We start from the raw sequence: 27,675 nt of genomic DNA on the forward strand, positions 1-27,675 counted from the left end.
TGCCCCTTCTAGGATGAAGGTCTACGTGCCCACAGGCTTTGCTGCCTTCCCTTGTGAGTTAATGCACGTGCCAGAAAAGTGGGTGAAGGCCAAGTATCCAAAACTCATCTCCTACTCCTACATGGCCCGTGGGGGCCACTTTGCCGCATTTGAGGAGCCAGAGCTGCTGGCACAGGACATCCGCAAGTTCGTGGGGCTTCTGGAGCTACGCTGATGCCCATGGGGACTGGCTGTCACCCTGGGGCTCCCTGGCCAACAACGTCTGCCCCTTTACCTGGAAGCCCCCACACCCCGCCTCCCGGCGCCGGCTCCCAAGGAGCAGGGAGGCTCCCAGTGTTCTCTTGGCAAAGATGTACACCCCCATGCCTGTCCCCTGCCCATGCCTGGACCCCATGCTCACTGCCAGCACCAGTGCTCCCACACACACAATCAATAATGATAAATGATTTTATTCCTAAAAGTGGCTGGGACCAGGTGACATATGCATGCCACAAGCCCACGTGGGGTCCCCCTCCCAGTGGAGCTGACAGGTCTGCAGTCTGGGTTGAGGAGGGGGCCGCCCTGCCCAACCCTTTCCTAGAAGGGCAAGACAGGCCCACAGAGCACCAAGATGCCACTGTACCCCCTCCCGGTGTCCTGGGCACCTCAGAGCATGGAGCAGGGCCTGAGGCTGGGCGACACTGGGGCGGGATCGCAGGGCCCTGAACCACACACCACTGGGTCCCTACAGGGTGGGCCCCCCACACGCACTGCTACCTGTGCCTCTGGCATTCCCTGGAGGCAGCAGGAGGCTGCTTTTCCTGCAAATGCCCAGAACTGCATCCCAGTCCCCATCCTTGCAGGAAAAGAAAGGAAGGGGCCACCTGCCCTTCCAGCTGGGGTCACAGCCTAAGGGTGGTACATGGCCCAGCTAGGCACAGATACCCCCTCTTTCTCCCCCTTTCCTGACCTGTTCCCCTGGCTCTGCTCTAGGAGGCCACCCCAACCTTGGAGGGAGCAGGCATATGCAGCCCTGCAGAGGCAAGAGAGGGTGGATCTCACCAGTCTGGCTGGTTAGGCACTTCATTAGTGGTCCTCATTGTCCCTACCTGCCACAGGGTGACCCTGATCCAGCCAGTGTCACTGGCAACATGATACAAAAGGAGCCACCAGGTAGGCATGGAGGGCCGCGTGCAGCCAGGAGGGGTGTGGGGCCCCCCAGACGGGCCCATCACCTTCCTGTTCCCACAGTGGGTGCCCGGGATCGGCAGAGGAGGGCTGGAATGGACCCTGACCATCATCTGGACCCCATCTCCGGCCTGGCTCCACCGCAGGCTCTTTGGTTATCAGCTAGTTGAGTGTGTGCCTGGAGCTGGGTGGGCAGCGTCTGGGGCCTCCAAGGGGGGCCCCTCCACTGCTCCATTCTCCCTCGTACCTGATCTGGTCACCACAGCAGCTGGGGCTACGGGTGTAATTCCAACACGTGATTTTGCTAAAAATCCCCAGGGAAGTTGTCCCAGCCACAGAACTGGACGTTTGTGCAGGAGGGAGACATAGAAGGGAGCAGGCCTCTGGCAAGCAGGTCGGAGGACAGGGCTGCATGACCCCCTCCTTGCTGCTGTGGCCGGGAAGGCCGCTGCTCACCACCCCATGGGAGTCCCAGCCTATCTTCCTCAGCCAAGGGCAGGAGCACCTTTCCAGTTCCATCCTTGGGGAGCAGTTGTGCTTAAAACAGGTGGAACGTAATCCTGGGCTTGGCTGCTTTCCCACCTGGGTCTCCTCTCCCGGCTCGGAGCCTGGCCTGGCCGCCCTCAGGCCTCCTGGTAGACAGGCGGCTCGCTGTCACTGTCCCCAGGGCCCTGGGCCGGGCACTGCCCTGGGACAGTCCCGCTGATGCTGTGGATGGCGCCGTAGGTCTGCTGCTGCTGTGGGGACAGGGCTGTTCTCTCCGAGGACAAGCCATTCAGAATCCGGGGCACATAGGGCTGCCAGAAAATGGGGGTCTGAGTGCTTGGAGCAGGGCCAGGCATGAGATTTCAGACCCAGTCCTCCACCCCACTCCCGCTACTCCTCCCCAGAGCCAGGCTAAGAAGGGGATTTGGGCCATCCACCTGCCATGCCTCCTCCCTTGTCTGCAGGGGCAGGTGTGCCTCCAGGGAATGAATCTTCTTTAAAACCTTCTCTGGGGCTGGACCAAGGACAGACACCCCTAAGAATGCCTGACCTGGGGGGGGGGGCGGGGGCTGGACAGAAGGGTGCTGTGACCTGGGTCTCTGGCCCAGGCCTGGCCCTGTCAGGTACCGTGGGGGCCTCACCCCGCAGGCATTCAACCTGCAGAGAACAAACAAGGGCCCAGAACTGAAACCAGGGGATGGGGCAGCATCTTGGCCAAAGGAACGCGGCTTCACCTCTGCAGGTGAAGCATCCCGAGGGCCTAGGGATTCCTTCTCGAAAGGACCACGGCTGCCACGTGATCAAGGGACTTCGGTCTCACCAGGAGCCTGGGAACCACTGAGGCTTGTTGCTCAGGGAAGAAGCAGAACGTACCGTGAAGGGTGCTGGCCTGGGGGCTTCTGCCTCACTTCCTTTGTCCCCTGAGTCTTCTGTCTGCAGACAACAGCACACATTTGTGATGAGAAACAAAACCGATTTTCCTGCACTAGCACCCTCCAAACAAACAGACTATTAACACTCAGGATGGCAGTACCAGCTGGCGCCAAGCTCCCGGCAGCAGAGGGTTGGGGGGTGGGCCTCCCGGGGAGCAGGGAAGGGGTGGGGAGGTGACACATGGCACAACTGCTGCGCCTGCCCCATGGGGAAACAAAATCTGGAGAGGGCGTGTGACGAGGTGGGCAGCGGACCTGCCACCTTCTCCCCTGGGCCACATGGGTGAATGGCTATGGGGGGACCCAGCTCCCTTCACCTTGTAGTTGTGAGGGCTCAGGTGCTTGAAGCATCCAAAGCAGGTGTAGGCCAGGCAGACCAGGATGGTGAGCAGCACGACCAGGAAGGTGAACACAGTGAGGGGGGCCTTCAGACCTGGGGACAGAGACAGGCCAGCCTTGCCAGGGGGGAAGAGGGGCTGCATGTGGCGCAGGATCTGTTTGTGACCTCTCCCACTGCAGGGAGGGTGTCTGTACCAGCCAGGAGTATCCAGGGTGATCCCATGGACCAGCTGCCTCCATCCCCAGTCAGATTCCAGGGCCTGGGACACCACATCCACCTGTCCACTTCCTTGCTGGGTTGGTGCCCTGGGCGAGGTAGGAGTGGGGCTCCCCCACCTGACGGGGCATGGTCACACCCCTTCTGATTTTTCCTTTGCACAAGAATGTAAGCTATGAGGACCCAGGCCTACCCACACCCCAAAGGGCAGCCTGGACCAGTGTGCCCATCTCTGGCTCAGCGCTGATAAGGGGGCTGCCTTCTCTGGAAGCTTCTCCACTAACGTGTCACCAGGGGCAGCTCTGGAGCCGAGCTGTCAGCCGGCCCTCCCCCAGCCACCACCCTCTGACTGGCCATCCAGGGGCGGGATCTGACCAGCTGCTGTGAAGGCCTCCTCCAGAGCTGCCTCCTGCCCCCAGCCCACACCCCACCGTGGCCGGGAGGGCCCCTCACCCAGACGCAAGAAGGAGAAGAAATAGAGCCAGAAGAGACACAAGATGGGGGCGGCCAAGGCCTGGTTCACAGCCGCCAAGTGGATCCTCTTCTCCAGCTTGGCCGGGAGGTAGGCAAAGTAGAGGTTGTGTCGGTCCACCATGTGTTTGAGCAGGATGTAGATGAGGCCTGCAGGGATGGGGCTGTGAGCGGCAAACCCGGCTGGGCCCCAGGGCCCCTTCACCTCCTTCCTCCTGGGACTGGCTCTGCTGCCCCACCGCAGGAAACCCAAAGAGGGCTAAACACACATCCCAGCTGCGGGTGTCCTCTCCCTGTCCCTGTCCCTGTAGCACACAGAAATTCTAGGATCATTCTGCAGAAAGAAGCTACTTTACACCCAGATGCTCAGACTCAACTATTTCTGGGACCTCCCCCACGAGCCCCCCACCATCCCACAAGGCTCCGGCTCTCCCTCCCTCCCCCACCCAAGCTGACCCATTACACCCAGTAGTCGGCAGATGCCCCACAGTCCTACTCCAGGGGCAGCATAGAAGGTGGGGTGCAGCCTCCTCTATGAAGTCATGTTCTTTAAAAAATTATTTTGTTTTTAAAGATTATTACCATACACTTTTTTAAATAGTTGAAGAACATACAGGGACAAGTGAAACCTCCTCCCACCCCTAAACCTCAGCAGGCACTGCCAACAGTCTCTTGGGTGTTCTGTTTCCTTCCAGAATCTTCCATCTCTCTGGAGTTCCTGATGCTTATTTTAGTGGCAGGACTTTGGTCTCTAAAGTCAAACAGTTCAAATCCTGCATCTACTCCTCACTAGTGTCACACTGAGGGCTTCCACACTGGAAGGGCGTGGGCAGGAGACCGCTTCATAGGCCAGCATTGAGTGTTAGGACTGAGAATCCAGGTGGTTCCGGAGGGTTGGCTGCAGGGACCACGGATGGAGGGAGAATCAGCCCCCTATCCCCCCGGGGCTGCTCCGGAGCCACTCACCGAATGGCGCAATGATGGGGCAGGTGATGCTGTAGGCCACGATGACAGTGAAGACACACAGCATCCACGCGTACATGGCTCCAAACTCAAACTGGAAGGCCTGGTTCTGGGCAGAGGGGAAAGGAGCTCACTCCAGGCAGCCAGGGCACAGACGAGGACGCTGGAAATGGGAGGCACACAGCTCCCCCCACCTCTTGGGAACCTTTCTGCCTCAGGCTCAACCAGGCTGAGGGTGCTGAGGACCAATGGCACAGTGACCCCCCCCACCCTAAGCTTCGGGGTCAGCCTCTGGGCAACCCCACAGTGCAGAGGCTGGGGTCCCGGGAGGGAGTCTACACTCCAGCCATACCCGCCGCGCCGCTGTACCTGCTTGATGTTCCTGCGGTCGGCCGCGGTCTTGGCCATGATCATGCGGAAGGTGTAGAGGATCAGGCCCGGCAGCCGCAGCAGCTCCATGCCATTGCCGATGAAGGCCGAGGCGATGACGTAGTTCACAAAGAAGGCTCCCTGGTCAGGCAGGAAGACACACCTGGGGGGCCACCGGGGCGGGGGTGGTGGTGAGCTGAGGCCTAGGAGCCTCTCCCCCACCACCCTCTCCCTCAGGGAGCCTAATGATTCCTCTCCTCCCCGAGTGGCTCTCTTCTCAGGAATAAGTCTCAAAAAATGAACAAGACTCCACTACTGGAGTTTCAGCCTCAAAGATGAACCACATTTCTGCACACGCAGTGCAAAGCAGGTCAGCTCCACGGTGCCCACTGATGGTTCTGCTCGGCCTGGGAGGGACGCTGTGGGAATGCCAGGCCCAGGGGCCCCAGGAGGAGAGTACTGTCCCCTGCAGCCCCAGCCCAGCCCCGGGGGGACGTGCCCCTGGAATGCAGCTCTGAAACACAAGGTGGCTGATACTCACTCCAGCCTGATGGAGGCTTCTGAGGAAGTTTTGTCAAAGAGCCACCGGAAGAAAAAATCCAGACTGGAAGAAAGAAAGAAATGAACGCCATGAGAATTTATGTCCAGTGCTCTGCGTGATGCCTGCATGTTTTCATTCCTCTCTGCTCTGAACATCAGGCGGAAACTCCAGGTCCGAATTTCTTGTCTAAGATGCCACTTGCTCCATTTAACGAGCAGGGCAGCTTTGACAGCGACTCCTTCCCTTAAAAGATGGTCCTTGTCCTGAGGGGAAGGTCCATGCTAAGTTTTGTTTTCAAGCTTCTTTTAAAGGAAAAAAGACCCTATATCCAGAAAAATCAAGGAGCCCGCACAAGAGCTCCCCAGGTGGGGTGATGGGGATTTGCACACACCCCCAAACTATCTCCCCTCTCCTGGGGACAGAGCTCTTCAGATCTAGCCCCCATGCTAATCTGGAGCACAAGGTGGAGGTGATGCGTACCTGGTGAGGCCCAGGGAGGGCAGGATTAGCACCATGAAGATTAAGAATATGTAGACCTTTGACATCATGATGCGGTTTTCTCCGGACCTGCAGGAAGCCACAGGTGAGTCCCCCGGGCCCCCAAGTATCCCAGGTGGCCCCAGGGATACCCCTGATCACTCACTTGGTCCAGTGAGACTCCAGCAGTGTAGAGTAGTACACGATGGTGGGGAGCAGAGCAGAGAAGGACCACAGCAAGAGGGTGGGGAAGAACTGGCTGATTACTGGGTCCTGGAAAACAAAGGCCACAGAGGAGAGACATGGGCATGGCCACATGGGGACCTCTTGGTCCTGCCTGCCCCCCCACCCCCCCAGAGCTGATGCTGGGCCTGGTACAGGGTAGGTATTCCAGAGCAGTGGTTGAAAAGGCTGTAACGGCACTTGGCAGGAAGACAGCTCTTTGGAGCAAAGGAAGGAACTTCACATATGGCTCATTTGCACGTGTCCTACTGACCACATCGATCACCCCCGGCCGCCTGATACAAACCTAATAACAGATGCCGGAGGAGGTGGACACACCAAAGCCAGGCCTCCCTGGGGCAGCCACCCGCTCAGCAACCGCTGGCCCAATAGGGGCCCAATCCCTTGTGCGCCTGCTGCACTCAGGACTGTCATCACACAAGCTGACCCACTACTACTTTCCCTGATAAAGTGAGTATAACAAGAGAGGAAATTTCTTTATTTAAGATTTTTCTTATTTATCTAAGAGATGCAGAGAGAGAGCAGGAGGAGAGGCAGAAGGAGCAGCAGGCTCCCCACTAAGCAGGGAGCCCAACGTGAGGCTCGATCCCAGGACCCTGAGATCATGACCTGAGCTGAAGGCAGAAAGACAGATGGATGCTTCACCAACTGAGCCACCCAGGTGCCCAAGGGAGAAAATTTCTTGAAAACTAAGTTGCATACTTCAGAAAGACTATAAAGGCCAATTTCTTAAAAATGCTACTGAATTAGAGGCACTGGGTGGCTCAGTCAGTTGGGCGTCTGACTCTTGATTTTGGCTCAGGTCACAATGTCGGGGTCATGACATAGAGCCCTGCATCACGCTCCATGCTCAACAGGAAGTCTGCTTGGGATTCTCTCTTTCTCTCCCTCTGCCCTTCCTCCCTGTGCTCCCCCTTTCTCTCAAGTAAATAAATCTTTTTAAAGAAATGTTACTAAGGGATGCCTGGGTGGCTCAGTGGTTGAGCATCTGCTGTCAGCTCAGATTGTGATCCCAGGGTCCTGGGATCGAGTCCCACATCAGGCTCCCCACGCAGGGAGCCTGCCTCCCTTTCTGCCTATGTCTCTGCCTCTCTCTGTGTGTCTCTCATGAATAAATAAATAAAATCTTTTTAAAAAATAAAATAAATTTTAAAAATAAAATTAAATAAAAATGTTACTGAATTATATGACAGTAAATTAACTATAGAAGACCAAGGGGGGATCCCTGGGTGGTGCAGCAGTTTGGCGCCTGCCTTTGGCCCAGGGCACGATCCTGGAGACCCCGGATCGAATCCCACGTCGGGCTCCCGGGGCATGGAGCCTGCTTCTCCCTCTACCTATGTCTCTGCCTCTCTCTCTCTCTCTGTGACTATCATAAATAAATTTTAAAAAAATTAAAAAAAAAAAAAAAGAAGAAGAAGACCAAGTGACTGGAGATTCAGGAGAGCTCTGTACTTAGAATGGCTCTGCAAGTTATCTGTAGATTCTCGCTTTATTTAAGAAACAAAAACTAGGGTATCTAGGTGGCCCAGTCAATGAAGCATCTGCCTTCGGCTCAGGTCATGATCTCAGGGTCCTGAGATCAAGCCCCACGTGGGACTCCCTGCTCAGCAGGGGATCTGCTTCTCCCTCTGCCTGCCCCTCCCCTTGCTCGAGTATGTGCTCTCTCTCTCTCTCTCAAATAAATAAAAAATAAAATCTTAAAAAACAAAACAAAACTGGCTTATGGAGAACAGAAAAGGAGGGGTCCGCTTAGCTGATCCACCCTCCAAAGAACAGGCCTTGACCATACACCCAAAGATTGGCAAAGGCATGAACAACATTTACAGGCTTTAAGTCTAAATAAAACTGCTTAATGTACACTATAGATTTTTAAATGATGTTTATTAACCTCTTAATAAACCTGTTTATTAAATCTGTTTACCAAATCATGTAAGAGAGCTTTAACCACATATTAGCTCATGAGCAGCCCTGTGAGGATGCTATGGCAGGTGTTTCAGTCCAGCTATCGGATGGAAATCGAGGCTCAGAATTCATCAGCAGGGAACAAACAGCAGAGCAAGGGCCAGGACCTCAGGCCCTCCAGCCCCATGTGCCTTCCCAGAGTGTGATTAACTGAACGCTTATTTATTGGAATAAATAAGAAAGATTTAGGATGATATTTCAGCAGAGCTAATTATGAGAAAACAATACCTTTTAAGCAAATGCCAATTTAGGGAGTATTTAGCTATTCTGGATTCACCTAAGATTTAAAAAAAATCATTTGGGGGCACCTAGGTGGCTCAGGTCATGATCTCAGAGTTCTGGGATCAAGCTCACTCACGTTCAGCTCATGGATGGGTTTGGTGACATTGAACTTGTCTATGGTGGACAGGATGATGGAGGGCGTGGTCAGGAAAAACAGTCCCACGAAGAGAGTGAAGTTGATGCCCAGCCACTGGAACCACCAGCGGAAGCCCTGGATGGAGAGGTTCTTCCTGCAGAGGGGAGGTCATGGCCAGCAGGCTTATCTCCCAAGCACCCGCCCCCAGAGTTGGTGGGTCCACAAGTCAAACTTAGGGCAGGAGACCAGCCCGAAGGCTCTGGCTGGGGTCTCATTTCGACCTCAGGAGTACAGGCAAGTGCTCTGTCTTGACCTTCAGGTCCAGTAATGTCAAGTTTGGGTCTCTCCAAAGGAAAAGAGACTGTTCACTGCTAACATGGCTCCCCAGTTACAGCCTGGGGACCAGAACCCACCAAAGAGATGCCATGAATACCTAGGCAGACAAAACAAGGCTATGAGCGGTACTCCCCAGCTATATCTGCAACTTTTGGTGACTGGTGACACATTCTTCCCAGCAGGGGCAAGGGCTGGATGCAGGGAGGGCAGGCAGGGGACGTAAGGGCCAGGGACAGACAGAGACAGCCTGTCCTGGCCTCTCATCCCACTGAGAACAGACAACAAACCACCGGAGTTTGATGAACACTGTGAAGTGAGGTGCAGAACCCTCAGAGGCCAAGCTAGAGCCAGTGGAGACAAGCACCCAAGGCTTGCTCCAGGAGGAGAGCGGAGGAGGGGTAAGGAAGAAACTGAGGCCAGCCTCTCTGGGGCCTCTGCTGGGGCTGCCCTCATCCCCCACATCATGCTCAAGTCTGGCCAATGGCCCCCTTGGACACAGCTCAGCTCGCCAGCCTGTCCCCCAGGCTAGACGGGGGAGGGGGAGGCCAACACCTGCCCTAAGGCTGCATGTGGGGAGACAAGGGCCAGGAGCCACGCCTGGCTGCTGGGCATTGCCACGGGGCTGGTCCTAATCCAGGTAACATACCCACTGGATTTCAAAGATGCTGAGTATGAAAAAGAGAAATATCACAACTAAAAAATAACTGATCACACATTGAAATGCTAATATTTTGGATGTTTTGGATTCACTGGAGCAAAGCATGGGGCATGGACACCCCCCTAAACACACATCATGCCCCGCCCCACCCCACCAGCCCAGGCTCGGAGAGGAGCAGGGGCCGCCTACGGACCTCCCTGACTGCCAGATCCTGCTCGTGCTTCCAGGTGACAGGGCAGCCCCACCAGCCCTTGGGCCTCTCTCCCACCCCCGCCTGTCCTGGGGGCTCACCAGCAGATGTCCTCAGGGTAGGTGGCAAAAGTCACTGTCCATTTGGAAGTGCAGAGCTCTTTGCTGCAGGAAGATGGCTGGGGCTCCCCTTTGCACCGCAAGCTCTGACACTTGCAGGCATTGAAGTCTTTCAGGATGCTGCCAGGAAAAGCAGAGGTGGCCAGGGCCCGGACACAGAGGGGACCGCGTACAAACATGGGAGACAATACCCAGTGAGAGCAGGGCCCCAGGGCACAGGACCTTGGCTTTCTTATTAGTTTGTTACAGGTGATGCTAAGAAACATCGTGCCTGGCACACTGCAGGGAGGACTCCGTCTGAGCCCTAGAACAACCCGGCAAGCCAGGGAGGACTTCTGCTTTATGGAAAAAGAAACCAAGGCTCTCCCACTTGGGTTTGTGCTCCATCCGTCTGATGCTGCCTCCTACGCTGTTGCACAGCCTCACCCAACGCTCCTCCCTGGGCCATCCCCTCTGCCCGCCTAGCACGCTGGAGCTGTGGGCACACCCTGCAGCCGGCCAGGGCCTCACCGCCCTTTCCCTCACTCCTTTGCACTCTGACACCCTGCATCCCTCCCTAGGACGGCCACCCCAACCCCCACCCTCTCCATGTCCCCCACTCCTGACTCAGAACACCCTCTATCTATACGGACATCTCCCCCTTCTGGCTCCCACCTCACTGCAGGGTCTGCAGGGCACACCAGGGGGCTGTTCCTGGGTCCGCGCTGCCCACAGAGAAGGCAGGAGAAGGGGTGTCCATGTGGCTACCTGCTTTCCACAGCCCTCTCCCAACCCCAGGCCATGCTGTTCCCAAGGCAAGATGACACCGAGTACCCATGTGAGACTGCTATGGGAGCCCGAATGCACTCTGGAACCCTCCCCAGGCCTCAGCTTTGCAGCAGGGAGTGCCCCGAGTGCCCAGGGGTCTGTGTGTTTGTATGAAGATGGGAAGCCCAGGCACAGAAGAAGATCTGTGGTCCAGAGAGGATATCTGAAGGAGGGCGGCATCTATCCCGCTGGACAGAACACTGGACACAAAGCAACGGGATCCCCAGGGTGGCTAGTGAGAGCCCAATGGTAGGGTGAGGTCACATCAACCCAAGAGGGGCTCAGAAGAATCAGCCCTGGCCAGCTGTCACACAAACTCGGGCTGCGATGACAGAGGGAGTGTGGCCTCCCCAGCCACATCTGGGGAAAGAGGCAGAAATGCCCCCCTGGCAAATCCTAGAGACGGATTCAGCAGTACCATGCATCCCCAGCAGGGATAGCAAGTCATCTGGAGGGGGGCCCCCCGCGCCCTGTCATACTCACTAGATGGCCATGGACTTCTCCTGGAAGGTGACGAAGGCCATCCCCAGGGGCTGCTCCTGGACACGGCATTCCTCCTCCGCGATCCTCTCCATCAGCCTGTCCTTCAAGCGCGTGTAGTAGGAGATGGCGTCCTCCTGCCAGGGGACAAACACGCCCTGGTGACAACACGGCCCTGGGTGCAGGTCGGGGACCCTGCGGTGTGCTCCTGCAGGGCTGGGCCCTCACCCACTCACAGCCCGGCACTTCACAGCAACAGAACTGGCCGCAGGTCTTGGGGTTGATAAGGGTCCACTGGCCTGTCTTCGCCTGCAGGTTGGTGTAATAGGTCAGGCTCTTCTCAGCCTTCTTCCTGTAGGGTGGAGGGGCAGGTGCAAATGTCAGCTAATCCTGTAGCACACACCCCACACTCACCCTCCCACCATCGGTGCCCACTAGACCCAGGAGTTCAGCTTTCTAAACAAGAAAGGGCAGAGCCACCCTCCTGCCTTCCCCACTGAGGGCTCCAGCCGCAGCCAGCAGGAAGGGGGGTCTCAGTGCAGGAAAAAATTGCTACCCAGCGGGCTACTCCCTGCCAGCCCCCACTTACCTCTCCTTGCACAGGTACATCAGCCTGGCCACGTTGTAGCACAGCTGGACATCCACCACCTCACACGTGGGATATGCGTCCCTGTGCCCAAAGACAGCCATTGGAAAAGAGAACGTCCCAGACAGGAGAGATGCCCAAGTCTCCAAGGCTACCTTGTGTGCCACCAGAGACCTCTTTTCTCTATGTCTTTTATCAGGGATTGCAGATCAGAAATTTTTTTTAAAAGACTTTATTTATTTGTTTATGAGAGACACAGAGAGAGAGGCAGAGACACAGGCAGAGGGGGAAGGAGGTTCCCTGTGGGGAACCTGATGCGGGACTTGATCCCAGGACCCCGGGATCATGACCTGAGCCAAAGGCAGATGCTCAACTGCTGAGCCATCCAGGCATTTTAAAAATTTTTGAAATTTCATACAAAGAGACCTTTTTTAATAGCATGAAAGTAATTTTTTAAAGACTTTATTTATTTATTCATGAGAGAGAGGCAGAGACACAGGCAGAGGAAGAAGCAGGCTCCCTGCAGGGAGCCCGATGTGGGACTCGATCCCGGAACCCCAGGATCACGCCCTGAACCGAAGGCAGGCGCTAAACCGATAAGCCACCCAGGCGTCCAATAGCATGAAAGTAATTGCCTGAAAGTGACAAGTTTATACTCTCTGGGCTTTAAATCAACAGGCGCTTCTGACAAGGGATGAACCATTGGCACCATCCTCCACCCACCCAAAGGAAGAGAGTTATCTGAGATGAGAGTTATCTTTTCCAGATGAGGAAAATAAAGGTCAGAGAGGCTATATGACTTGTGCCCCAGGCCACACAGCTAGTGACTGTCTGAGCCCTGATGAATCCAGGCAGCCCAGTGCCAGGACCCATGCCCGGAGCCACCACATGATGTTCCCTCCCAAGACACACAAAATCCCCACTGACTACATGACAGGAACCACTCTGGGTACATCTTAGTGAGAGAGACAAAACCTACAGATAAGTCAGTCACTCATTTAAACAGCACCCCAGCGTAAGCATCCCAGCCACAAGACAAATGCCCATGTCGGTCGGTCCCCAGGGATTGCAGTCGTGTGCATCAAAATTGCCCCCTCAAATGGGATGGCTCTGATCCAGAGTCTGTATGGGAAGGAGGGGGCTTTTTTCTTTAAGGTATACATTAAATAAAACAACTGTTTCCAAACATCGCCTGCCAGGTACCTTGGGGAGCCATTTCAAGGAACAGAGAAAAAGCATGCCAGTATCTGGCGTTTATGTAAAAGGATATTTCTAAAATACTTGGAGTTTCTGAGGATTTAGTCAATAAACTGTAAACATTCATATTATAACTGTGCATACGCATCATCTGCTTAGCAAGCATTCTTCACAAATAGCTCCAAGTTACACCTTCCTCAACCCCAAGTCCGCACTACAGGGTAGCGACTGCTGCGCCGGTGGGGAGTGAAGACAGAAGCCTCGGCGCCCTTGCCTGCAGCCCACAGGGTCCAGGGGCACCTGCTCTGCCCCACCCACCCCACTGCTGATGCTCCATCCTGCATACCCTTCCTCCCTCCTCCATCTGAAACCCTCCTCCCACCCCCACCTCCACCTTCAGGAGTCCTGGGTGCAAGTGCTCAGCAGGGACTGTCCCGGGAAGGAGGTCCCACCAGGAGAGCTTGGACTCACTGAATGGTGAGCTCTATGAGGACAGGGCTCCGGACCCAGGTGCTTACTCAAGAGACACCTGTGAGTAGATAGATGAGCAGCCCCAGGCCTTCCCCTTCAGGGACCAGCTCTGTCTGGGGCATCAGGCTCAGCACAGCTGATGCTGAGAAGCCCAGGCCAGATCATCTTCCATGTGCTCTCAAGACATTTATTTGCACCTACACCCTGGCCTGTACTCCAGCTACTGTGGTCACACGGCGTAGTGTGGTGGCTTAGAGAGGACAGGCCACCTGGCCAGAACCCTTCTACAACACCAGCACCGATTCGATGCTTGTGTGGCAGGGCCAAGCCCCTCTTGAGGTCTCTGGGTGCCCAAGCAGAAGACAGAGTGCTGCCCTAAGGCACTTGTCCCACCCAGAGGGGCCACAGCCCTGCTCACCGGAAGTGGCTCTCCACAGCCTCCTTTTTGGTGTCCTTGGGAAAGCCCGTGATGAACAGGGTCCGCCGCACCTGCCAGAGAAACGCACCAGGAAGAGAAGTCACCAGGGCAAGCCAGTCTGCAGGTGGGCCCAGCCTTCCCACCCTGTTCAAGTCTCCCCAGAGAAAACAGTGAAAACTCGGAAGGCTCAGGTGTTCTCCTCCTGCAGCCTGGCAGAGAGAGAGCCCTGATGGATGTCATTCACGTAGCATCATCTTCCAGACTGTACAAAGAATACACTTCCAAAGCAATTCTGTGAGCCTCCCTTGCATGACAAGAAAGGGAGAAGGAACCCAGAGAGGGTGAGTGACTCAAATGGTGTCACACAGCAGATCAGAGGAAGACTCAGGCCTGGAACCAACTCACAGAATCTCCTCCTCTCCCATCAAGCTGTGGGTTGCAAAGACAGAGAGCTGCTGGCTCTCCATCCGAACTTCTGAAAAGGTACTCAGAATCAGTGACTATAAGCCCAAACCCCACAAATTTAAGGGCTAGTGGACAAAACAGAGGGGAAAAAATCCACAGTCTAAAATAATCAGAAATTTTTAAAAAAACATAACATCATCTTTGAGTACAAACATGCCAACTGGATTCCACAGAGACCTCTCTGGAAGATCACTGCTCCTGGATCCCAGCCCGTAGGCCTGGGGCACCACTCGGCTCTTGCTCCCACCTGCACCCCCAGCCTCGCTTACCAGGCTCTCCTCCTTGTACAGGATGGACTGGGTGTGATGCCGCATGAAGCCCACGGTGAGGATGAGGTAAAGGACAGCGAAGATGGTGTGCAGCCAGAGGAGGTCATTGCTGAGGGGGGGGGGAAACTAGCTGCCATCAGGGCTGGGCTCCTGAGCTGGGGTGGGTGTGCAAGGCTGGGTACCCCTCCCAGTGCTGAGCTGGGGGCCAATGGCTCCATCCCAGCAGATGCCTCCAACAGAGGTCTCATGGCCCGGCTCCTGTAGAGCGGGCATCATCCTGACAGATGGACCCTGCCCCACAGGACCCTCTGGATCTCCTAGGACCCCCAGCAAAAGAGTCGCTGCCTGGGCCATGTCTGTGCCCACAGCCGGGCCACAGGTGCTGGCTGCGGAGGGACCCTCGGACATCAGCCTGCTCGAGTGGGCTATCTGGCCAAGCCCAGGCTCTGGAACCCACTTTCCCCTTGCTCCCACCATCAGCACCCTCACAGCCCCCTCCCCACACTCACTCTGTCTGCAGGTTTGCTATTGTGGTCCTCCCAAAACTGTAAGGGTCTTTATCTGCAGAGAAGCAAGATAACGTAGTTCCAGGGTCAGGTTAGGGAAGGGGTTGCGGTATGGCAAGCCAAGGGGTGTGATCCCAGACCAGTCAGAGGACCTGACCATCCATCCGGTCATCTCAGAGCTCCACCAAACAAGGCCTCTGCTCTACCCAGCAACTTCCCAACCCACCACGTGGGTAAGTCAACACTTGAATTCCTCCTGCTTTGAAATCCTTGTGACATTCCTTGAGAAATCTAAAATCATAATAAGCTGGTCCCAAAAGCAAGTTGGGAATCTCAGGGCATAGAAGTGGGTTCCTGGGGCATCTGGCTGGCTCAGTCAGCAGAGCATGGGACTCTTGATCTTGGGGTCGTGAGTGTGAGCCCCACAGTGGGTGGATAGATTACTTTAAAAAATTTTTTTCTTTTAAATTAAGGGACACCTGGGTGGCTCAGTGGTTAAGCATCTGCCTTTGGCTCAGGTCGTGATCCCAGGGTCCCAGGATTGAGTCCGGCAACGGTTTCCCTTCAGTGAGCTTGCTTCTCCCTCTGCCTATGTCTCTGCCTCACTCTGTGTGTCTCTCATGAATAAATAAATAATATCTTTTAAAAAAGATTAGTTTAAAAAATAAGAAGAAAAAAACCCAGCGGATTCATGATGGCATTTTGGAAGCTGGCTTCCAACAGTTGCTTAGAAACATTGTTCTCCACTCTGATTTTGACTTTGAGCATCATAGACATCTTCCAGATCCACTAATTATGGCCTCCTGATTGGGTGGGGGCTGGACAGTGTAAAATACTCTCCGAAAGCCCTTGATTCTACATATCTTGGGGCTTTATTCCTCTTACTTAGATAGAATCAAATGGACATTGGGGGCCCTGGCTCTCGGCCCCGGTGAGGGTGGGTTCTTCTCCAGACCTTCAGACAGAGGGGACGTTCTGAGAGTCACCCCAAGGACTCCTCATGTCTGACTCTGAGCGGGAGTCCTGGGGTTCTGCTCTACCTCACTGAGCCCCGTTCCCTGGGGCTGCAGCTTTGCCCGGGCCCAAGTCAGACAGGACAAGGGGTCATTACCCAGCAAGTCACCCGAGAGGTTGACAGGCAGGATGACGCACAGGGACAAGCAGCTGACCACCACCAGCAGGAAGATGATGTGTCTCTGGAAGGACAGGTAGTGGATGGCGTCCTCCCCACACCACTCCAGGATCTGGTCATCGCTGGCCAAGACACGCACATGGAATGTCAGTGAGCAGCCAGTAAAAGGCCAGGCCTCAGGTGACCTCGCTTAGTCCTCAGGACCGTGCAGGGAGGCAGGTGCTAATCCCACCCCCACCACTTTAGAGGTGAGGACACAGAGGCAGAGCCCGAGTTTCCAGTCACACAACTTGTGAGGCCAGAGCTAGAATGGGGACCCCTGAGCCTGGCCCCCCCGAGGACCCCCACACCAGGCTCCCTGGGAGCTGCCGTTTCTGGAGACATCTGTGCGGGGGCAGGACGTGGATGCTCAGTTACCCCGAAGCCCCTACCTGCTGCTGGGAATAAACAAAGCCACTGACAACAGGGCTGCTGGGGCTCTTCTGCCAGGCTCACAGCCCCCACTCTTTCTCCGGGCTCCCCACCCCCGGGGCAAGCTTTGAGGCAGAGTGGGAGCCAGCACTTCCAGCATTCCGGGGCTCGGGCCATCCTGCTGCCCCCCTTCTCCCTGTGTCCTGCAGGGTGGGGGGGCCCCACAGAGGCTCCACCCTTTCCTGGGGGCCATATTTGGAAGCTTCAGCTAGCTTGGGGACTGGAAAATTCTAGAGGCTGACAGCCAGACTTCCATGCCACAAAGGCAGAAGAGGGATGTCCTTCTTTCCCTCTCCTGACAGGGAGGTGCGCTGGGCGTCCGGCTTCCAGAAGGTGGGAACAAGCAGTGATGAAGACTCAAACCAATGAATGAGCAATTGTCATCCACGGTGTTTCTGGGGACACACCTCTGACTTCCCAATCTGGCTGGGAATGGCAATCCTAAGGAACCTGTGGGGACCCTTTGAATGGCGGTTGGAATGTTGGCCGGGAGCAGCTGTTAGAATTTAATCATAGCCTCAAAAAAGTCCAAGTGCTGTCCTTTCTGCAACAGGAACAGAAGACGAGAAAAACATGGGGAGTGGAGATGGGAAAATACGGCTGACACAGCATTGCAGTGACAAAGCAGGATCCGCAGCGGTCCCTGCTATAGCCCCCCTTATGAAAATTCATGTCCATGAGGTGGGGGGGTCTGGAGGGGACACAGGACAGTGAAAACAGGGTGCAGGGAGAGACCAGCCACGGAGCAGATCTGCTACCCGCCTTTGTGGGTTACCATGGAAATGATGAGTCAGTGTCTGGCACTGCCCCACCCGGTTCTGGGGGGTGCGGTCCAAGCCCAGGGGCAGGGGTGTGGCCTGAGCCCCACCCAGTGTGGCCACAGAGTAGCCAAACAACAGGCCCTGGGCATCTCTTGGGGGCAGGGTTCCAGGTGACCTCAAATTTCTTCTTACTGGTTCTTTCCCCTACGTGATGGACTTTTGGCGCAGAGTATATGTGACTTCCAGCATCAGGAGGAAATGCCTCCTGGTGGCACAATTTTGCAGTGGCAGAGAAGGGTGGGGTGGCAAATCCACCTCTCCCACCATGTCATTCCGGGCCCCCTTTTATAGTGGAAACTGAGACCCAGAGTGAGGGTACCCAGCATCCCATAACTGCCGGACATCACCAATCCTAAGGGGTCCTTCTTGTATCTTGGCACCTCTGAAAGGTGCTCCCTATGATCACAGCTGATCCTAGCTTGATCGGATTTCTCTCTGCAGGCCTCCCATTTTAAAAACAAGGCAACCTTTAACCCAATGAGGTGAATGCACTAAAGCACCATCTTTTCTCCTCTATGCACTAAATCAGATACAGAAGCCTTCCCGGAAGAGCCTCCTTTGAGGGGGTGCCCATCATCCTTGCCTAGAGCACCAAAAAATCACCTTTAGTTAGCTTGTGCAGGTGCTGTCTGGGCGCCCCTAATGTCAGCCCCCCCACACTGCTTTGGGCCCGAGCTGAGAAGCAGCTAAGAGACCTCATCTTGCAGTCAGGCGTTTTGGCTCTTTCTTCCTCGCTGACCAAACACGCAGAAAACCCACCCAGACAAAGACAGACACACAGACACGCCCCCACTCACACGGGCTCCCCGAGCTGTACTCACTGCAGGCGGAAGATAGCAGTCAGCCAGGGGCAGCATCCCTGGAAATGCAGAGATGGGGGATGAGCCTTGAACATCTTTGTCTTTGGGAGGTGGATGGGATCGCGATATTAAACAACCATCTGACCTCCCGTGGTGTAAAAGCACTACTTCTGTCCTAAGTTCAGCAAGCTACCGCATGTCCCCGAAGTGACAGTCTCCACGCTCCCATTTATGACACGCACCTGTGCCTGGAATTCTGGTAAAAACCTCTCAAGCTCTGACAATCTGTGGAAACATACAGGCTCCGGAGGCAAATCCTGAACTTGAATAAAGAGCTCAGGGCAGCTGTGGAGAAGCTGCTGTGGGTTGCTATCTGGACATCCCAAATCACTGGCTGAGACATGGGGCAGACGCAGGGAAACGGGTGAGACAGTCCCCCCAGGGTGTGTATATGGAGGAAGAGTGTGCCTGTAGCATCTACTGTCCGTCGTGTCTCTTACACATAATACTCCCTAAAGCCAGGCTGTCCCTCCACCCCTGGCTGGAGACACACTACTTTTGGTCATCACGTGTTCAGGGTGATGGGCTCCTGCCTACATCTAGCTCAAGCCAGTAGGCAAGCCAACAAAGAACTGTCCCACTTGGCCCTGAGTGTGATCACAGCAACAGGCGCCGGGACCACAGGGATTCAGGAGCCCTCTGCCTGAGAGTTGATCCTGTCGCACACCCTGGACACCCCCAGCTGCATCTTCCCTGCAGGACATCCCAAGTCCAGGTGGCACAGGGAAGAGCTCTCATCAACGCTCACCACTCAGGACACAGCGTACGGAAGCAGCCGCTCAACAGGTGCACAGCTGCCCTCCCCCACCCCCACCCAGCCAGAGCCACACCTGCCCCTTAGATACCAACCAGCTCGCTTTCAAAATCTTGTTGCCCGAAAGAGGAAGACGATGACAATCTCTGGAATCTGGACTCACTAGAAACACAAAAGGGAAGAGTGACAGGAAATTATTTTTAAAAGTCCAAAACCCGATGTCCAACGTCAGGTATCTTGCCACCTCTTAGAGCTCCAGACCAAAGCTACTGGCACTCCTCCAAGTCTGGCACAAAATGTAACAGTTCGTGAAACATGCAGACAAGGGCAATGACCACTACATGTAGGGATGTAACACTACATCACAAGGGACAAGTGGCAAGGGGTCGGCATCAGCAGATCGTCTCTGTGCCCTGCACCCTGGGGCCTCAGCACCCCAATGCATCTATCTAAAGTGTCTTCAGAGTTCAATGTCTGCAATACATTTCTCAATGTGTTAAACAAAACTTAGAACAAAGGCTGTATTTTATCCAATCTACAATTCCACTGGTTATAAGGGACATAACTATTTTGTTTTAAAGATTTCATTTATTTCTTTGAGAGAGAGAGCACAAACGGGGAGGGGGAGGGGCAGAAGGAGAAGGAGACTCCCCACTGAGCAGGGAGTCCAAAGTGGGACTCTATCTCAGGACCCCAAGATCATGACCTGAGCTGAAGGCAGATGCTTCACCGACTGAGCCACCCAGGCACCCCAAGGGACAGAAGTATTTTATTTATTTGCTTCTGCAAATGCCAGAACTGAGGCTTTGAGGAAGGAAGGTGCTTTTACAGGCCCAGTCCCTCCCACACAGTATGCATTTCAACACGGCAGCAGCCCCTAGAGCAAAAGTGGCAGGTGTCGCAGGGTGAGCACCAGAGGAGGCCCAGGTGGAGCAACCTGGCACACGTGGCTTTCCCTGATGGCTTCCTATTCTGCATCTTACACAAGATCCGGGCTGTGTGACAACAGCTGGGGTTGGAAACACCAGTATGCAGACCTAGAATACACCCCCTTCCGGGGTCATGAGCCGAGAGCCAGCAGAGCCAGGAGAGGTACGGCCAAGGGGGTCTCCATTCTGCCACAGACTCACCTGATGCTGGCTTAGGGAGGGCCATCAGCCTACACCAACCCGGAGCAAGGACAAGGGCCTCTCCCTATGGCCCTACCACCCTTCCTAACCCTTCTTGCCTCCTCCCCAACCCCAAAGTAGCACATTTCAAAGAAGAGACACTTGAAAATATTCAAGGTGAGAAAGAAAACTGGCATCATTTGCAGGCAATACTGACAGCTCCACATACGGAAAGCAATCAGGTCTCCTCCAGAGCCTGAAACCAACAAGGTTCCAGCCACGGCCAGGCCAAGGCCACGGCCCAAGGGCAGCACTTCTGGCACTGGCTTGGCTCACTCAGTGAGCGCAATCTAGTGTCAGCATCACGTGTGGGCCGCCAGCCTGTCCCAGTCTCTCTCTCTCTCTCTCTCTCTCTCTCTCATACACACACACACACACACACACACTCTCGAGGTGATGTGTCTTTGTTACCTGTCTGCTTCTGACACCAGGGCAATACGGCCATAATCCCAGAATTTCCTTCTTATGATGGAAAACACGAATATTAAACACTAAAAGGAGAAAAGAAACCAAGGACAAGCATCTCAGGTGACTTCTAATTAGAGAGTCAGCGATCTTAGAGACTTGCCTAAACTCAATGGGGCTAGAAGGGCCCAGAGAGGGTGCTGAGCTGCCCATGGCCACACAGCTGCATGGTTGGATGCTCTGCTCACCTCATTCGCTAGCGCCTGTCGCAGGCCACCCATGCTGCGCTAAGCTTGCCCTGGCGCTCTTCTTGTCAAGCACATTGCCCTGTTCTTCGCTCTCAGGGCGGCATCAACAGACGCGACCTTCCGCAGCCCTGATCAGCCTTCTGCTGCTCCCAAGCAGGAAGGCAAGATCTGGCCTCATAGCTGCCCTGGGGACCAGCCTCCTTCTTCACTTTACACAAACTTGCATTTTTAATTACAAGGTAGCAGAGCAGCGCCCCCCCGCCCCCCAGGCAGAGCCAGAGGTGGTGAGACCCTTACTCGGTGTTTGGTTGTCCTGGAGGCAAACCCTGTGGATGCCAGTGTGGAGCGAAGCCCACCAAGGACCACCATGTCCAGCGGGCTCGGCCTCCACAAGCTGGGACCTTTAGCCTATCTAACCGTCCCTTAGCTCTAAACTCTGTAAATTCTAGATCTCTCCTCCCTCCCCAAACCTCTGCCCTGGCCTGGCCGGTCCTCAGCCCTGGTCCCACCTCTCCTCACTCCCCAGACAGGCTCCCTCCCTTCCAGATTCAGGGACCTAAGAGAGGCCATTTCTCATTAGCACATCCCCACCACGTCCCCAGGCAGGAACTGAGCTTTTCAGTGTGGTTTTTGTGTCCCTCAAGGGAATCCAGAAGGCCAGAACCCCAGAGGGACTGCGTTCCTGTTCCCTGAGGAATGCCCTCAAGATGGGTGGGGAAGTTAGTGATGTTTCCAGAAGCAGGTGACTCATGTCTTGGGGTAAACCTGCCTGCCCTCCTGCCCTGCTGCTCCTTCTCGGGGTGTGGACACCTCCCACGCACTCATGTTTGCCAGTTCCCAAGTGTACCCCAGAATATCCAGTGATGAACACCCACCGCCGCCAGCATAGTGCCCTGGAGAGTGACTCTCTCTTCAGCCAACCCCGCTGCCTCGACCACCTCTTCCTCCAGACCACCCACCTCGGCCCACGCCCACGCTCTCCTGGGCCCCTCCTCCAGTAATCCCAGCAATCCTCTAGACCACCACCCCGCTCCTCTGCTGCCCCTACCCACTGAGGCTGCTGTAGGTGCCCGTGTCCTCAACCTACAAGTGGGTTTCTGCTCCAAGACAAGAATCCTTTCTCACAGACACAAGATGAGTGGCATGCGGGTTCCCACAGCAGCCCACAAAGCGCCACAGTGTAGCCACCATGGACATCTGAATCCTGGGTAGAACTCCCTCTTCCTTCCCAGGAATAATTTTCCACTAGCTACTTATATTTATACCTGCCTCTTTCTCTCAATCTGGGCCTAGGGCCCTCCTGCCATGCCAGTCCCATTTCTCAGGCCTGCCCAAGCCCAGCCTCTGGCCCAAAGCAGGGCATCTATACCCTCCACCCCCATCCCACCCCATTTACTCAGCTGATGTGTGTTACCCATGGGGAGAAGGCATCAGGACATGGGCCAGCCACAGGCAGGCAAAGGAAGGTGGCCTTACCCCACTACCTCCCACCTGGCCAAAGGCGAGTCAGCACAGGGGAGAAAAATAGTGTACTTCCAACTAGGGGGGGTGTTCGGGAACAAGGAGGTCTACACTAAAGAGAGGCCACTGAGTGGATCAGCTCTGAGTAAGGTGGGCCTCTTCCGAGGTCTGTCCTATTCTCTACGTCTGATCCCTCCAAATGCCCAGGACCCAGTGGGGACAGAAGGTTACATTTCTAAGCCGGGAGGTGTGGGATGCTCTAATTCAAGCCCACACCTTCCATTCATACCTCCTGTCCCTGCGGACTGCACCCTTCCCACTAGCCCATGACATGACAGGCCAACTCCGCGGTCATGCTCATCATCAAAGAGACAGCTAAGTGGGCCCTTTAGCACAGTTTGATCTCTGAAAATCCCAGGGGTAGGAATTATGAGCTCCATTTTACAGAGCAGAAGCCTGAAGCCCATATGAGCAGTGACACACACAGTGACAGCAGGAAAGCAGCAGAGTTGGCATTTACACTCAGGTATGCCTGGCTCCTCACCTGACTTCCCCAGAAGGCCCGGGGATGGTGGGGTGAGGGGGAGGACATGATTCAGGAGGGGTCTCACCAGGAAGCAGCTGACGTCGATGAGCAGGACGGTGGGGATGCCCCCGAAGGTGATGCCCTGGAGCACGGTGCTGTTTTTGGCCGAGTTGTAGCAGTAGGAGTCGTTGGGCTGATCCCCGATGCCCAGCCGCTCACGCATGGACACGGCCTTGGACTGCCACAGCTCCAGCGACGGGCGGTGGGTCATCGTGCCTGTCCTCCCTGGAGAGCAAACCCGGCAGACGCTCAAGGCTTGGACCCCCCTGCAGCTCCCCCAGCCTGCACTGGCAGCTCCTAAGGTGGGAGCGGCAGCGAGAATCAGGGAGGGACAGACGCCAGGCCCCAAGCGCCTGGCAGAGCCTACGAGAATAGGTCCATTGTGGGGACAGTCCCAAGGGTCAGCTGGGTGGGTGGAGGGCTCGTCCCGGACATGGCTGGCAGCCTCCCCAGCGCGAGGGAGCAGGAAGGAGAGCCAGGGTGCCAGAGCTCCTCCTGCCTTGGGGACAGCTGCTGAGAGGGTCATCTGTGGGAGCCCCTGGGGGCTCTGAGGACAGGCAGGGACAGACCAGGGGAGACAAAGGGGAGGAAAAAAACCCGGGAAGGAGCAAAAAAGAAAGGACATCCAAGTTGACAAGGATGGCTGATCCCCTGGAGCCACAGAGGAGCCCCCGCCCCCACTGCTCCTGGCATGTCCAGCTGGGACAACAGACACGGGCCTTCCACCCACTTGGAGCCGAGGCCCAAGGGTGTAACAGCCTGCCCAAGACTGCAGGCTCGTCAGGGCAGCATCGGCTCTCAGCCCCAGCCCCTTCCCTGTCCTGCACGGTGACACACGCACATGAGTTCTGGGCAGCCAGAGAAGGCAAAGGGGGTGGGGGGGCAGTGGAAGAGGATGGAAAGGAGGGAGGGGGCTCCTCAGGGCCCCCCGAAGCACACTCCCAGCTCTGTCCTCTCACCCCCACCCTCCTGGGTATCCTCGGTCTACTGGAAGACCCAGCATTTCCAAAGCAAATATCACTCCCAGCTGGTTGTTGACCTTTCCTTTCGGAGGCACCTGGCACCCCCGAGAAGCTGATGGAAATCTCCAGTGTTTGTCTCCTGGCACCAAAGGCCCCAGAGTTAATGGCCAGGCTCTGGCCCCCTCCTCATGCCACCTGAGGCTAGAGAGCCAGCAGACACACTGGGCAACCCGACCTCAAGCTCCCCACTCCCCGCATCTGGCTAAACTTTTTGTCAGGGGAGTCGCTACATCTGATATTTCTGTTTCCTTTTTCTTTCTAAGATTGTATTTATTCATTTATTTCTTTGAGAGAGAGAGAGAGCACACGTGCATGCACATGAGGGGGGGGCAGAAGGAGAGACTCTCAAGCAGACTCCTCCCTAATTGCAGAGTGGGGCGCAGGGCTCAGTCTCACGATCCTGAGATCACAACCTGAGCCAAAATCAAAGTCAGACACTTTGAGCCACCCAGGTGCCCCTAGCTCTGAATATTTCTAACCTGTTATAGGAACAAGAGTCTTGAGGGCAAGAAAAGGCACAGACAACCCAACCTGGTGTTTGGACTACCTGGTAATGCCGCTGGGGTGTGTATGGGGGGCGGGGTTGCCACTTCTGAGCCCTGGGGCTGGCTGGCTGGGGACAGTCTCACACACATACGCCAAGACATGAAGGAAAGGGGTGGGGGTGGCAGGTCCAAGGGCATGGGAGGATTCCCCAGAAGGCTGAGTCACTTTTTCACCCCTCTAAGAGACTTGGCAATGGCTGGAGTAAGTGATGCCAGAGCCATGGAGTCGGTGGTTCTGAACAGAGCAGACGACCTCTGAGAGACAGTTCTTGTTGGTTTCCCTGCTTTAAATGTCACCCAGCGGCACCATCCCAACAGAAGGGCCCGGCCTGACTCTCTGCGGCCAGCTCCCGCCCCTCCTCCCCGCTCCACACTCACCAGATGCCAGGAAGGAAAAACTGTGGGTGAGTCCCCTGGAGAGGTCCTCAGTTGGAGCCGGTTCCGGCTCCGGCTCCGGCAAAGACAGGGGCAGCCCTAGCCACCTCCCAAGACGCCTCGGGCCTGCTACTCATTTCCTGCAGGGCTTTCCTGACCCCAGGAACACAGAGCACCAGCCTTTACAGGCTTCTCTAGGGAAGACAGACGGTCAGAGTCCCCGGGAGCTGCCTTTCTCAGTTGGGCACACTGCCCTGTGCTCACACCTGCCCTAAGTCTCTGAACTCAGACACCCACGTGGAGTCTCTGGTTCTTCCCAGGGCGATCCCCCACCCTCCTCTCTCCCTCAGCTCCCCGAACTGGTTCTGGGCGCTCCTAACTCCTCTTCTCTGACTCCAGGCACTGCTGGAGCCGGGGAGTGTCCACTCCCAAGAGTGAGCTGGCTGTGGGCTCCAGAAAAGCCTCTGAGTTCAGGATCTCCTCTGGGTCCCAAGGGCAGCTGCCATCCGAGGACTAGATTCAGGAAAAGGGACACAGCAGAACAAGCAAGGGAGGCTTGAAAAGTGACGTGGGAAGAAAAAAGTCATCCTCATAAAATGCCCACAGAGGGAGCACTGTCCCTGGAAGGGAGAGGCTGAGCTCTAGAAGAGCAGAGCCCCCCCACCCACCAGGAAGTACCTGTGACCCCTCCCTCTTCACCCTCCAGCTCCAGACACGCCTCTACAGGACTCTCCTCCTGCCAAACAGGCTCCTCCCAGTGGCTTTACGAAGTTGGAAAGAACTCCCGAGGTCACCCAGCAAATACTGCCGGCCTGGGAGGGAGCCTCGGGGTGCCTGCAGGGTCAGCCCCTTCCAGGGGAGGCACCCATGTGAGGGCAGAGCTTTAGAGGCCTGCCCCGCCTCTCCAGCCTTCCAGCTCAGGTGTGAACTGTCCCTGGCCGTACACACATGGTGTCCAAAATCTGCTGAAGCCTCGCGGTCCCCCCAGGCTCAGCACTCCCAACCCCCCATCCCCAGCATGTTCCAGAACAGACAAGCTCTGATGCGGCAGCTGGGAGCACAGCCACCCCAGGGCAGCTGGCTCAGTGGCAGAAACCAGCAAGCAGGCCCTGTGGCCCTGGGGGAGCCCTGGCTTCAACCACCCCAGTCCTCCCTTATTTGTAGTTACACTTATGCAAATGCCTTATTTGTGCCTTCTGGAGAACGCTCTAGTAACTAAAAGGTAGGAGCCACAGAAGCACTGTGGGGCCCTGCAGCCAGTGGAGCAGGCACCCCGGAGTCTGGTCCCGGCCGCTGGGAGGGAGGGCCGAGGTCCCTGCAAGCTCTAACCCGCCGGCCTGAGTTGGCAGGAAGGACTAGCCCCTGACCAGCAGCGCACACCTGACCGTCGTCACCTTCCTTCCAGAAAGGCTAGCCGACTGTTGCAGGGGGGAGCGTGAGCACCGTCGGTTCTTGTAGGAAGGCCCCCTACAAATTCAGGGTATCTTTACCACAGATCTTCCGATTTTCTTACAACAGCAAGACCACAAGCAGTTCCGGCCCTGCTGCCACAGGAGCTAAATGGGATCTTCCAGATGCAGGAGGTGGTTGCGAAGTGAACACGACGTTCTCAAAGCACCGCCAGACTTTTCAAAAGCTCCTGGCTTTTATTTTAAGTCACTCCTCCAGCTAACGGAGGACTCCATCCGACGCTACCACTGTCAGAGCCCGTTCAAGAGAGACCTTTGCCCCAACACCAGGCAAACAAGACGCCATGTGAGCAGGAAAGGGAGCCCTGCTTCTGTTGGCATCCTCTGGGGGCACCCAGGGCTCCAACAGGTGCGGGGGGCGGGGGAGAGGGGGACAAACTCGGTGGGACAGGACACCTGGAGGGAAAGGGGGAAACCCTGGTTGCGCAGTAAAGCTGACAGGGAGTCTGTCCCCATCCCCCGTGAGTGTCTTCAGCCCTGCAGGAGCCAGCGCCCCAAGGAGCCCGCAGCGCCCTCCACAGCCCCCTGCGACGCAGGCAGGGATGGGTGAGCACGGACCCTGGGCCCTGGCACCCAGTCACACAACTTGGCAGTCACTTGGTCCACTGCACCGGGCATTCCTGCCCTTGAGGACACTACCTGCAGCCGAAGGGGAAGGCCACCCCACCCCCCCAGTCTCAGGTAGCCAGTCTTCTCAGGTCCCCAACCCCAGTGGCTCTGGTTTCTGGGCAGAGCTGTCCTCACCCTTCCGGAAGCCCTGGGCTCCCCAGGCCCGGGCAGGGGTCACCGCCGGGCAGTCCCAGCGGCTTCCACCTTCCACCTGTCCCCCAGCGCAAGGCACCCAAGCGCCAGCCCCTTCCCAGTCCTGCGGGGCCCAGGGTCCGCGAAGGAAGTGCCCCCCCTTCCCAGGGCTGGGAGGTCGGGCTCCGGGGACAGGTCCCGAGGGGAAGGAAGGGGCCAGAAGGGGAGAAGAGGGGGAGGGGGGGCAGGGAGGCTCGGAGGGGGAGTCCGGGAAGGCTGCGGGGCCACACCGACCCCTGCTCCCACCCCTTCCCCTCTACCTGCAGTCTGGCATCCGGCTCCACCTGGCCGCCCGGGAGGCGCCCCACCACTTAAAAGTTGCAAAGTGAAACTCCAGCGCCTCCCGCACATGCGCAGAGCCACGCGCCGCCGGCCCAATTCTTCGCTGTGACCAGCGCCCCACGGCCCTCACCTCGCGCAGTGCGCAGCCTGCCCGACCGGGCCTGCAGCCGCCCCCCAAACAACACGCAGCTAGCTCGGCTCCTGGCGGCGGTCTCCAGGCGGCCTGAGGCTCCCAGGGTCCGGA

At 56.3% G+C, this 27,675-nt stretch overlaps 2 protein-coding genes and 1 long non-coding RNA gene across 8 annotated transcripts in view; 2 read left to right on the plus strand and 1 right to left on the minus strand.

The window, feature by feature from the left end:
• EPHX1 (epoxide hydrolase 1) overlaps positions 1–460 on the plus strand; it is a 34,971-nt gene extending 34,511 nt beyond the window's left edge. For both annotated transcript variants that reach the window (XM_072830184.1, XM_072830182.1), the window contains one exon: positions 13–460. In XM_072830184.1, the coding sequence (XP_072686285.1) occupies positions 13–214 (202 nt within the window). In that variant the 3' untranslated portion in view covers positions 215–460. The remainder of the gene's footprint in view (positions 1–12) is intronic.
• On the minus strand, positions 434–27,567 carry TMEM63A (transmembrane protein 63A). Of its 3 annotated transcripts, none has more exons than XM_072830179.1 (23): positions 27,410–27,567; positions 22,963–23,162; positions 20,649–20,728; positions 19,164–19,230; positions 18,276–18,313; positions 16,142–16,284; positions 15,034–15,085; positions 14,525–14,633; positions 13,791–13,861; positions 11,708–11,788; positions 11,347–11,470; positions 11,122–11,255; positions 9,814–9,951; positions 8,529–8,682; positions 6,129–6,235; positions 5,966–6,052; positions 5,486–5,548; positions 4,945–5,107; positions 4,579–4,684; positions 3,595–3,762; positions 2,903–3,018; positions 2,527–2,586; positions 434–1,964 (listed from the first exon to the last, which is right to left on the minus strand). In XM_072830179.1, exons 1-23 carry the CDS (start codon positions 27,498–27,500, stop codon positions 1,791–1,793), a joined length of 2,526 nt encoding a protein of 841 aa, XP_072686280.1. In that variant the 5' UTR covers positions 27,501–27,567; the 3' UTR covers positions 434–1,790. The 3 variants fall into 3 exon arrangements, with proteins under 3 accessions (XP_072686280.1, XP_072686281.1, XP_072686282.1); XM_072830180.1 differs by lacking the exon at positions 27,410–27,567 and adding an exon at positions 24,883–25,460; XM_072830181.1 differs by lacking the exon at positions 27,410–27,567 and having other exon boundaries at positions 22,896–23,035.
• Positions 18,514–27,265, plus strand: LOC140635472 (uncharacterized). Of its 3 annotated transcripts, none has more exons than XR_012032792.1 (6): positions 18,514–21,129; positions 22,799–22,877; positions 24,448–24,509; positions 24,690–24,908; positions 25,279–26,634; positions 26,815–27,265. It is a non-coding gene; the product is annotated as an uncharacterized lncRNA (long non-coding RNA). The 3 variants fall into 3 exon arrangements; XR_012032793.1 differs by having other exon boundaries at positions 25,279–25,800; positions 26,398–27,265; XR_012032791.1 differs by having other exon boundaries at positions 25,279–27,265.
• Positions 27,568–27,675: the final 108 nt, after the last annotated feature.

The sequence above is a fragment of the Canis lupus genome, chromosome 6, assembly GCF_048164855.1.
Source record: "Canis lupus baileyi chromosome 6, mCanLup2.hap1, whole genome shotgun sequence".
Taxonomy (NCBI): Eukaryota; Metazoa; Chordata; class Mammalia; order Carnivora; family Canidae; genus Canis; species Canis lupus.

Coding starts and splice junctions, on each gene's coding strand:
- TMEM63A (XM_072830179.1), bottom strand. CDS start 27,500: ATGTGCGGGAGGCGCTGGAGTTTCACTTTGCAACTTTTAAGTGGTGGG. Junction 13,862..14,524: donor TGTACAAGGAGGAGAGCCTG/GTAAGCGAGGCT, acceptor TTTCTCTGGCAG/GTGCGGCGGACCCTGTTCAT. Junction 1,965..2,526: donor CCAGGCCAGCACCCTTCACG/GTACGTTCTGCT, acceptor ATTTTCTGGCAG/CCCTATGTGCCCCGGATTCT.